Source organism: Sturnira hondurensis, unplaced genomic scaffold (assembly GCF_014824575.4).
Source record: "Sturnira hondurensis isolate 20B ecotype Veracruz unplaced genomic scaffold, ASM1482457v3 Scaffold0002840, whole genome shotgun sequence".
NCBI lineage: Eukaryota > Metazoa > Chordata > Mammalia > Chiroptera > Phyllostomidae > Sturnira > Sturnira hondurensis.
In genome coordinates, this window is record NW_028075471.1 from 21,355,606 (window position 1) to 21,367,118 (window position 11,513).

General features: G+C 58.7%; 1 protein-coding gene across 4 annotated transcripts in view; it reads left to right on the forward strand.

Annotated features, from left to right (window-relative positions):
- ABCA13 (ATP binding cassette subfamily A member 13) overlaps nucleotides 1-11,209 on the forward strand; it is a 132,659-nt gene extending 121,450 nt beyond the window's left edge. For all 4 annotated transcript variants that reach the window (XM_037041071.1, XM_037041073.1, XM_037041072.1 and 1 more), the window contains 7 exons: nucleotides 2,966-3,116; nucleotides 5,422-5,556; nucleotides 6,456-6,559; nucleotides 8,183-8,275; nucleotides 8,427-8,532; nucleotides 9,445-9,582; nucleotides 10,123-11,209. In XM_037041071.1, coding sequence (XP_036896966.1) covers nucleotides 2,966-3,116; nucleotides 5,422-5,556; nucleotides 6,456-6,559; nucleotides 8,183-8,275; nucleotides 8,427-8,532; nucleotides 9,445-9,582; nucleotides 10,123-10,218 — 823 coding nt within the window. In that variant the 3' untranslated portion in view covers nucleotides 10,219-11,209. The remainder of the gene's footprint in view (nucleotides 1-2,965; nucleotides 3,117-5,421; nucleotides 5,557-6,455; nucleotides 6,560-8,182; nucleotides 8,276-8,426; nucleotides 8,533-9,444; nucleotides 9,583-10,122) is intronic.
- Nucleotides 11,210-11,513: the final 304 nt, after the last annotated feature.

Consider the following 11,513-nt stretch of genomic DNA (forward strand, 5'->3'; position numbering starts at 1 on the left):
CCAGGAAGGAGTGTGCTGGGTCTGTGTGGAGAAATGCAGGTGACGTTGTTCTGAGAACAATAAAAAATGTTGCTGGATGGGAAAGCCAGTGGCCTTCGTATTGTTCTCCTCCACCAGGTTTTGTCAATTTAATGCAGTTCTGGTGGGTGTTGCAGACAGCAGGGGCCTGTACGGAAATCCTGAAGTTTATATAGATGGGCCTAGTCACTGAACTTCTGGGAAAGGAGAGAGAGGACAGCTAATTGCAACAACAGGCGTTTTAAGGCGCCGTGTTCACTCTGTGGTAAAATAGTGCCGTTCCGGTTGGTTCGCTTACACGAAGCACAATAGACTCAGGGATGAAAAAGGCAGCGTAGAACTTTCACTCAGTGAGGAAGGAAAAGCAGGTTACCAAACTTTCCTGAGACCAGTGTTTAATGTTTCTCATAGAAAACGAGAAACAGCACAAGTAAGTAAATACAAACATTCCTTGGTCAGTGGGGAAATTATTTCTGAGCATGAATTGAAACATAAATATATTTAAATGTGGAACTTTTAAATTCTTCTGTAAAGAAAAACACCAAAATTTAAGGGCAAAAACAAGGATCAGGTAGGACAAAGGGCTGAAAGTGTAACAGGTAAAGGGGTCGTGAACCCTAACACCACATTTGATGGCAGTGCGGGTGGAGACAAGGGCAGCTGTGGACGCTCTTACTACTGGGTGAACGGGACCCAAGTAGGGGGCCATGTCTGTCCGAGGGGCGGTGTGAGTCTGTGAGCTAGAGGCTCCCGTGCTCAGGCCCCAAGGGTACACAGGGTGCAGCCCCAGCCCCACTCGGTGGGGGGGTGGTGCGGGGAGGGGGCTCCGAGCTGCACGCAGTCGCTCAGCCTCCTCCGTGACCGCCAGCCGAGAAGACCCTCCCGATGGCTGAGGAGGACAGTGAGATACATCGTTTCCAGGATTATCTGTTAACCAGGACAGAGCATCCACTCAGACATCAAGAAGAGGCTCTGCATGGAGATGCATCATGGCGAGGACAGGGAGGAGGACCGACTGCGAGGATGAGATCTGGTGGAGCGGCAGGTCGGAGAGTGTGCAGCAAGCTCCCGGCACCCTGTGAAAGACCCTGCTTTCAGCACAGTCCACCATGAGATGGGAGAAGGTGCTCATTGAAACTGGTAGGAAAATGTAGTTGTTTGGTTAAGAGCAAGCAGTTCACAACTTGTGAGAAATTCCATGAATGAGAAATGAAGAGCTGGGACCGGTAGAAGGAGCAGGTCTGCGTGTGTTTCAGTGGATTTCTGAACTACGGGACAGAGGTGATGGAGAGCCGCCACTCGAAGAAATCCCTGCGAAGAATATTTTAGCATTAGTGAGAGAGGGATGGACCTTTTCACCCCAAACCTCTGTGCACCCCAAGGGGACAATTTACAGTGAAGCTGCTGAGTTCCCAAAACAAAGGCGAGCTCTGAGAACCTGCCGGTGGAGAGCACTGGCCTCCACGCAGGAGCAGGGTTAGGTCCGGAGAGTAGCCGCCAGCCCTGCCAGCATGCGCACGCGCAGGGCGACGGACTAAGTTAAACGGCGAGTCTGCCTGCTGGGGCACCGCCTGCTGGGGCACCGGCAGCCTTTCAGGAGCCTGTCAGCATGTGCTGCTTCAGTGTGGACTTGGGGGTCCCCAGGGCCACAGGGAGGCCGGCCCTGTGATGGGCTGCCTGCCTGCCCAGCGGCACCGCCACAAACAGAATGACGGGTGGCGGCCTGTGTGAGCCACGGGCACACGGTGCCACGGGGCTAGTGTGGCTCTGTGGGAAGGGACTCAGGGAAGGAAGGTCTTAATTTGTTGTTATTTGGAACCTGTTTCTCCCTTGGTTTCCCAGGCTTCGCAGCACAATCCATGTTTGGCGCGTGGTGTGAGGCGGAGGTCCACTTCTGTTCCTCCGTGTGTGGCGGTTGGGCTCCTGAACCCCACTAGCTATCCCCTCCCTATGGGTGTTTGAGGCTTCTCCGTGGAAGTTAATTGGCTGCAAGCAACTGGGCTTGTTTCTGGGCCCAAGACTCTGTTGTTTGTGCTGTGGAGCCTGGGTGTGCTTGGCACCTGTACCGCCGTTCGGGATCCTGTGGCTTTGTGGGTGTTGATAGTTGGAGACCGAGAAGTGCGCCGCCTCCAGCTTTAGTCCCTGGGACCGAGTTGGCTGCTCCCGGCCTTAGTGGCTCCCTACCAGCTCAGGGCTTTTCTTTCTGCTTCTGTGAAAAATGCCACTGGCATTTCTGTTCCCCCCTGCAACTGGGCAGCTTCGCTTCGGCACACAGGCTGTTTTGGCCTGGGCCAAGTTCATTGCTAAGTCACGTCTTCTCCCTGGCGTGGTGTCAGAGGGTCTGCTTGCCTCTCCAGCAGCTCAGAGTTTGTCTGTGGACAGGCCGAGGGCTCTGGTGCATTCGTTTGCCTCCTGCAGCTTCACGGAGCTCCTCTGCTCCTTCCAGCCAATGGGGGTTGGTGAGCGCAGGGCAGACACTCGTGCTCGCCTGCGTCCCATCTGGAGATTCCCCTGTGGCCTGGCTCGGAGGGCTTACCACGCGTCGTCTCCAGACATCTTTGAGGGAGCGACCATGGGTTTCTCTCTCTCTGCTTTCCGTTTGTTCAGCAACAGGTCAGATACAATTGTTACACAACCTGTTTACTTAACACTGGATCCCGAAGGACACTTAGTCATCCACTGACTGGTGGTTCACGTGGATTGTTTTGGGGGGGACAGCGGTTCCAACAGCCACTTCCCGAACACACCTGCCTGCCATCTATGATGTGGGGTGCTTTCACACACCCTGGCCTCCTGGGCCCCTGGGTTGCTCTGTGTCGCTGAGCCTCTTTGTGCTGGTTAATGAAGTGCATTCGACAAACCCTGTGAGCCCCCTGAGAACCAGCAGGTGCCAGAGATGGGGCACTGGGGAGTTGGGTTTTCTGGACCGCACTCTGCTTCTCTGCAGGGAGGACGCGGCTCTGTTTTCCGCCCAGGCGGCGGGCCTCCGCATCGGCTACTGTCCCCAGCAGGACGCCCTGGACGAGCACCTGACCGGCTGGGAGCACCTGCGCTACTACTGCCGCCTGCGTGGGCTCCCGACATCGAGTGTCCAGGAGGTGAGCCCCTGGGGCTTCCGGGAGGGGCACCCACACAGCCTCTGGCTCCCGGGGGGCAGAAGCATGGGGTTGGGTCAGCATGCCTGAAGGTGCTCCCCGTGCTGTTGCAGAGGACACCCAGGAAGGGCCCCTGCTGCGTCTGTTTACCTGTCACTGAGGCCTGTGGGGAGGGCGGGGGAGCTGTTGGCGCACCCTGTCGTCCACACCTGTGTGTGTCGTCCACACCTGTGTGTCCCCCTTCCATCTCTTCTCCTGTGCCCTTCACGTTGCCCAACTGCTCCTGTGTACTCAGGGACAAATGTCACAGATGTGGCCTTCCCTGGGGCGCAGTGCAGAGTGCAGAGCAGGGCGCAGACTAGGAGCGACTTCCATGGCGGGTGGGACAGGGTGGCCGACAGGGCCCTGCCTGGAGGTCGACCCCGTCTTCCTGCCTGTGAGGGGAGCACTGCGGCCCAGGGAAGCCCAGGGGCGGCCACCACCTGTTGTGAGTGGTGGTGGTGGGCCCCGTGGAGCTGGCAGTCTGGACGCAGGTCGGGGATGGTCCCGGCGGGAAGCCACCTGGATGGCAGGTGCTCAGGCAGTTTCCCTTCTCTGCTCCTCCTCTCTGGGTCTGGGGGGCGGTCGCATTTCAGGATTCTGGACAGGGGCAGAAATGGGCGGCTTCCCGGCGAGATTCCCTAGGTGACCACGCAGCCCGCCCTTGCCCCCACTGGTCCGCGGAATCCCTTCTGGGTGCTGCTGCGAGGTGCTCGCCCTCCCTCTTTGCCCTCGGGACTCTGGGTGAGGCCCGGCTGTCTCTCCCCTGCCTTTGGAGGGTGCTGTCTGCTCCCCCACCTCCCGTCTCAGCGAAGCGCGGGTGGCTGTCCCCCAGCAGGAGCCCCACTCAGTGTGGCGAGCAGCTGATGAAACCCAGAGATCATAGGCTCAGCCTTACCCCTACCCGCTCTCTGGTTAGTGTTTGGGTAAAGAGGCGGGTACCACGGGCACCTCTGGTGGGCCCTTTCGTGGCCTGGAAAAAGGTGCCTGTTGAAGAAGGTCTCAGCGGCAGGGCGGCGAGTGGGCCCTGTCCCTGCAACCACGGTCCTGAGGCCCAGCTGCCTTGGAGCCCTTCCTCGGGCTCCTCACCGGCTGCCCGTTAGGGACGGACTTCGCTTCCTCCTTCACATGGCCACTGACTTGGCAGACGGGATCCTGCTCGCCCAGAGGAGCCAGAGATGGGCAAGTGGGGTAGGCGCACCTTCTGGTACCGGAAGGCTTCAATACCGCCTGACCCTGCAGGGCAGAGGTTCTCGGTGCTGCAGTGTGGCCATCGTTGTCCCGATCTTTATCCGTTCATCCGTGACACACACATGTCAGTTTAAAGCTGCGTTTCTGTGGTCACTGAGGACGCTGCAGCATGAGCCCATTTTCTCAGTGTCTCCTTCTCCTCCTACGTCGGGAGGAAGCTGGGACCGGGGCCAGCCCGACCCCATGGAGATACACACAGGATGACCCGACGCAGGTTTCTTGGTGGTCAGGGCACTTAGACGAGATGGTCGCAGAACTAGAGTGTGCGGAGCTGGAAACCGGCTGACTGGCCCCGAGGCAGCAGCCCAGCCCAGCCTAGGGCCCGAGTGCAGACAACAGGGTCTGGCGGGTGTCATGGGGCTGTGCCTGGGCAGCAAGGTCAGAGGGCAGGTGCGGGGGACAGCTCCCTGTGCTGAGGAGCCAGGAGGAGCTGGGCCGAGTCTCTGAGGCTGGTTGAGAAAGGGCCGGTTGTCAGGTGCCGTAGGGGAGGAAGCTGTGAGGCAGCCCATGTGCTGGGGCGGGGCCGGGCAGGCAGAGCTCCGTGGGCTGAGGGTGCCCTGAGCTCCCCCTTCCCCCCTTGCCCTGACTCAATGGGACGGCCCCTAGCCACTGCCAGGATGCAATTCGGTCCCTACCCAAACCACCCTGGTGCCACCATGAACCAGCCTCCCAGTGCGGGGGGGTCTCTGAGCGGCTTCTGGGGGCGTCCTTTCTTCCCTCCTCACGTCTCTGCTCATTGAGACTCTCCTGCTGGGTTCTGCCCCAGCCTGTTCCTGCCCGACCTTGCTCCTGCCTGCGGGTCCCTTGTGCCTCAGGGGTCCCTGGGCTCAGACCCCATGCTTGGCTGCCGCATGCTTTTCCCACAGGCCCAGAGGGCCCAGTGCACCCCGGGGCACTGTCTGTTGATCCTCAGTGGTCCCTGTGTCCCACGAGTGTCCGCAGGGGGCAGGGAGAAGGGAGGGGCAGCAGGAGGGGCCCTCTGAGAGTGATGGGCCCACGGAGAGCTCCTGTCTTCCAGGTGGCCGGGGACTTGGTGCGGCGCTTAGGCCTGGAAGCCCACGTAGACCAGCCCGTGGCCACCTACAGTGGGGGCACCAAGCGGAAGCTGTCGACGGCCCTGGCCCTGCTGGGGAGGCCTGACCTCCTGCTGCTGGTGAGGACTCGGGGGCGCCCTCCCGGGAGCTGGGGCTGTGCAGGGCTGTCACCTCTCTGCAGTGACCTGCTGCTCCCAGGTCAGCACCCTACACGATCTGACTCAGCCCTGGGGTTGTACAGAAATAAGGTATATTTCTTGATAAGTCACCTTTATTTATCAAATCGCATGCCCAGTGAAACTATAGCATTAGAAACAGTGTTTCAAAGGACACCAAGGCTTGACTGTAGTCTAAAAACTCGCTGACACTTGTCCCCTGGCCCCTCGACCTCCCGCCTTTGACATCCCTGGCACACACAATCCAGTTGATCGCCAGCCTGCTGGGCACACAGACGGGCGTGCGGTTCACTGTCAGACGAGAGGACGCAGGTGTGGTCCAATTTACTCATGCTGGATGCTACCTGTGCTGGCTGCTGCCATTGTGTTTAAACTTGACTCTGAGGGACAAGCAGCCTGCGCCCTTGACCGGATAGGCAGGTGCCACAGGGGTGGCACTCTGGTGGCACAGTGGAGGGAGACCAGTGTCCTAAGCTCATGAGGAACACGCATGCAGAGCTGGCCAACCACTGAGAGCTCTGGAGTGTGTTGTGCCGCCAACAAAGGCATCCCTCAGAGGCGGTTCCCGAGATGGGCTCAGTGCCCCTTGAAGGAGAGAGCGTCGGGTTCAGGAGGCCTCGCCTTGTATGGTGCTGCTGCTGAACACGTGGGGCCTTCCCACTCCCACAGGCCTTTCTCAGCAAGGTCCTTGGGAGTCCTTGGCCCTGGGGGTGCTTTTGGGAGCCGCCAGGGTGGGAGCTGGAGGGCACAGAGGTGCCGGCTGTGCCCGCAGCTGCCCCTCGGCCAGAGCAGGGCTCCTCTTGCTCAGGCCGCACCCATCACCGGGCCCCTCTCTCCGGCAGGACGAGCCCAGCTCGGGGATGGACCCCTGCTCAAAGCGGCTCCTGTGGGAAGCGGTGAGGAAGGAGGTTCTGCAAGGCTGTGCGGTGGTGCTGACCTCACACAGGTGAGCTGCGGAGCCAGGCAGGGCGCTGGCAAGTCCGTGTGTCCACAGCCACACCACGCTGGCGTGGTGTCACTCATGCTGTCATGGATCAGAACAATGACTCAGGGACAGGGGAGTCACGTCAGCATGGCCACGCAGCCAGCACAGCCAAACTGGCCGAACCTCATGTCTGCTGCAGGGCCCCCCGCCCCCCCTGCCTGGTCTGCCTTCACTATAGAGCTGGACCTCAGTGCAGGTGTCCTGGGGACCTGGTCCGGTCCTTCCCCCTGTGGGTCTCCCCACAGCCTCGTCTGGTCCTTTCTGTCCGGGGCTGCTTATCCCAGCAGGAGAACAGGCTGCAATGAAAACAAACAGGTTGCTGAGTCTGGTCTTGTATTTTCTTCCTCCCAGACTTAGTCTTGTGATTAGATTTCGAAACATTCTTGGCCACACAACCATGTGCGTGTCAGATTCCATGAGGCCCGTTTGTGGAGGGGGGCTGTGTGAGTCTGAGAACAGACCTGAGGTTCCGACTGTTCCCCGCACATGAGAGACGTGCCATGAGAACAGGGTCGTGGGCTCTGGGCACCTGCCCCTGCTTGCAAGCTCTCAGGTCAGGGGCGCCTGGTTCATGAGTGCTGGCGGGGCACGCAGACTCCAGGTTGGAGGTGGAACAGGTCACTGCTCCCTGCAAGGGCCGAGCCAGTGTGTCCACAGGGTCACCCTCTCCCCCAGCCTGGCTCCCACACCAAGTGGGGGGTGAGGGGTGTGAGCAGACCCCACTGCTTCACAGCGGCAGACCGCCAAGCCAGCGCCTGCCTGTGGGAGGCGCCCTTGCGCTCCGAGGGCCCTGGTGCAGGTCCTGCTCCTTCCCTGGCTCTGCGGCCGCCCAGGTCTCTGTCCTCTGGGGGTGCTGGTGTTGGTGGCGTTGCACGGGTCGTTGCAGTCGTGTTGCCTCTGACGTAACTGTAATAGTGCAGTTACAGTTGTAAATCTTCATTAAACACTTTCTGTAAAAACATTAGTGTATATTACAAATAAGGTATGAGTTACAATGTCATTTATTCTATTATATTTTATATTATGGAGCATTAAAATAACGTGTGCGTTTACTCATATGTAGTAAATATATAATTTACTTCCTCATCACATTTAATAGTTATGCTTACTATATTTTACCCTTACAGACACTAGTATTATTTTATATTACAATCATTTTATACAATACTTTTTACATTACAATGATCTTCCATGTGTAAAATGCTCGTTTTTCCTCTTTTTGACACACTTCTCAGTAGACTCAAGATCTCCTTCAACTCCGTTGGTAAATCTTGTTTCTGTCCACGAAGCTGCCCCAGTCGTGTGAGGGGCGCTCTTCCCTCCGTGGCGAGTTTGCAGCGCCACTGACTGCTGAAGCGCGCTCCCCCTTTTGTGGCTGCCCCTCCACCCCCGCGTGTGGAAACGCCAGGGCTGCTGCGTTGTTAACTGTGCCCTTGCCGCCTGCCCTGGACGGTGCCCCTGCGACCTTGGTGCTGTGTCCCTGCAGATGCCCGGCTGGCGTGCGGCCCTGGTGATGCGCTGTCGTCACCCTCGCCGCCTGTGGCTGAGCCTGGGCCGCACGCTCACCCCCGTGCTTCCCTGCAGCATGGAGGAGTGCGAGGCGCTGTGCACGAGACTCGCCATCATGGTGGACGGCCGCTTCCGGTGCCTTGGGTCCCCGCAGCACCTCAAACACAGGTGGGAGCCTTTCTGCTCAGCCGCTGTGGGTCAGCAGGGGGCGGTGGTGTGGTGAGGGCGCCGTGCCCACAGCCTGGCCACTGGGGGGTCCCTTGGAAATGGACTCAGGTCCCCGCAGAGTGACCGGGCTCTAACTCTGCCCCTCCCTCAGGTTCGGGGACGGGTACACCGTCAGAGTGTGGGGCTGCCAGGAGGGCGGCCCACACGCCGCCATCTCTGCCTGCCTGCAGCGCCACTTCCCCGGAGCCCAGTTCAAGGTAGTGTGGGGGTCCCGCATGGGGGAGTCCCGTGTGTGGGGGTCCTGCATGCGGGGGTCCTGCATGTGGAGTCCCATGTGCGTCCCGGTTCAGCGGAAGGTGTTCACGACGCACAGTTAGCTCCGAGCTGGTGCGAGGGGCTGCTCTGGTCCGGGCTTGTGGCAAAGGAGGGGCCGCAGCTTTAGGCGCAGCGCTCCAGGCTGACTGCCGGGGAACCGAGCCCTGCTGGTCCCCGGCTTGTTGCCTCGGGAGTCCGTGGTCATGCTTTCCGCACATGTGGGCCCGGCCACACTGCATGGTGTGGCCTTCAGGACGGGCCATGTCCCCCGGGTGTGTGTGGTGGTCACAGGTCTGGTGACTCCAGTGCCCCCGCAACAAGGCGGGTGCAGTGTCCCCAAACCACCTGCCTAGACCTGTGGGATCTCGGGCCCTTGCCTGTGAGACCCAAACCTGGCTCTGTGGGTCAGCGCCCGAGGGCCCTGCCTCTGGGGCCCTGGGGTGGGAGTGCGGGCTCATTGTTACTGCGGTGGGTGGTGTCCCACTGTAGCACGACCTCTCTCTTCCCACGGTGAGAAGGGCAGACAGGCTGTGTGGGGCTCACAGGCTCACATGGAGCTCCCTGCGGGGACCCCAGGAAACGGCCCCTGTTTCCCCCTCCCCCGGCACATCTGAGAGTGACACTGGGAACAGTCATCTCCCGGGAGGTGCTGATGGTGAGGACAGTGGGGACCAAGCAGCCGGACAGCGGCTCGCCCTGTGGCGTGACTGCCGTGTAGAGAGCACTAGTGGGGAACTGGCGTTCCTGACCCTTCACTGGAGACTCATAACACCAGTGTGTGGCAGTGAAACTTGGTGGGACGGCCCCGTTTAGTCACACGGTGTCACGAGACCCTTTCCCGTGGGGGCTTCTAGGGGCGGCATCTGAACCTACTGGAGTACCACGTGCCGAAGACGCGGGCCGGCCTGGCCGGCCTGCTCAGGGTGCTGGAGAGCAGCAAGGCCGCGCTGAGCATCGAGCGCTACTCCATCAGCCAGACCTCGCTGGAGCAGGTGGGGCCCCCGGAAGGTGCCCCGGGCAGAGCGGGGTCGTGGAGGCCCCTGTCCCCTGGAGGGAGTTGCTGTCGGGTTTATGAGAGTCCAGGAGGTGGAGGGTGGGCATTGGCCGGTCCCCTTACCAGGTGCTTGTTGCCCAGGGTCCCTGTGGGACGTGCTTCCACTTGTCCACCATGACACTGGCCATTCCATGGGTGACCCCGCCACCCCCGCCCTGCCCTGGGGGACCGAGGGGCATGCTGGAAGAAAGGGGCTTGGTGTTTGAAGAGTGTTCACATATAAAGTTAAATCACAGCCTCATTCCCAAGGCAACCTGAGGCAGAGAGAGTTTCTGGGCAATTTGTTATTGTCCAGAAATACTTGTTGTTCCTGGGGTTTGACTTTGGGATTCACCTGTTCATGGTGATTTGGGAAGTGGGGGGCTGATGTGAGTGACCAACTGGGGCTTTTCAAGAAAAGCTGGGCAGCACTTTGGGAGGGTGTCCCTTCTTATAATGCTCAAGAACGCAAGGTCAGCGACTGTCCTCGCTCTTTCAGGTATTCATCAACTTTGCTACCGAGCAGCAGCCGACCCCACCAGCCACGCCCAATCCCTCCACCGCCAGCCGCCAGCCCCACCCCTTGCCTGTGTGAGTCCCAGGGGTAGCGTGTCGGAGGGACTGCCTGGTCTTCGTTACGAGGGGCCCTTCTGGAGAAGCCAGCGCGGAGCGGAGGGCAGGCTCTCCCTGCAGTCAGATCTCACTCTCCTCTTCCTCTCTGGCTTCGAAACTCTGTTAATTCATAACCGACAGTTGGAACGGTGTTTCTGCCCTGCAGACACTGGGGGTCCTCCAACACAGCTCTGTGGCCCTTGGCCGAGCCCCAGTGGGTCCAGCCTCCCTGTGACCGGGTGTGAGTGAGCTCGGGGTCTGACTCCGACCACTCAGAGCTGGACATAGTCCAGTTCCAATGTTTGCTTTCACTTTTAAGGAACCCAAGACCCCAAGGTCACACCTTCCCTAACGTCATCGCAGGAAACAGCACCTGGGACTTTGTGTTACCTCTGTCATCTTTATACTAGACTTGCTCACCAGGGTCAAAGTAAAAACTGAGTGACTTAAATGCAAAATGGTCCTTACACTGGATAACATTATGTGGTACTACATGAAAAAAGTTGCCCTTTTTTTCTTGTAAAAGATGCTTTTTTAAAAAGTAGGACTTAAAGACCTTTTTAGTCAACACTTTAGGAAAATTAAATAAATTGTACTTGGTACTCTAGCATTTATAGAAGTTTTACCAGAATTTCACAGATTATAATTTTAGGGGAGTATAAAGAAATATGATGTGAATGTATTTTCTTCTTCTTAATTTGCATTAATAATTACCTTTTCGAAATTATTTCAAGTGCACAGTTTTCAGCTGCATTAGCAGCACCTGGGAGCTGGTCAGAGTGGAGCCCCTGGGCCCTGTGGGTCCCCCACACTGGAGGGGGCTCTGCAGTCAGGGTCATCAGGGCCCCCCCGCCAACACCCGCCATTCCGACGCCCATTCCAGTGTGATAGTGGCAATCGAAGAAACAGGAGTTACATTCTGATTATACAAACGCAGCTAGCACAGTTAATAGTTAGCATATAAATACTGATCGCAACCATTTAAAAAATGTCTAAAGATCTCAGAATTACTGTCCTCCCAGAGCCCCCTGGTGTGGAGGGCTGACCCTTGGCCCCGACCAGCCATGCGACCTGGCAGCCGGCCTCTCGCAGGCCGTGGAGGCCATGGGGCAGCAAGTGCACCGCGGGAGGCCGCTCCCAGGCGACATTGCCAGGTGAGCTTCTTCTCTGACTTGAGTGAGCTACAGTCTCTGAGACCTCGGTGGAGAGCCGCACGGCTTCCAGCTTAGAGTCGCACCTTATCCACTGAAGATTACTGTGAGTAATCTCCAGTGAGTA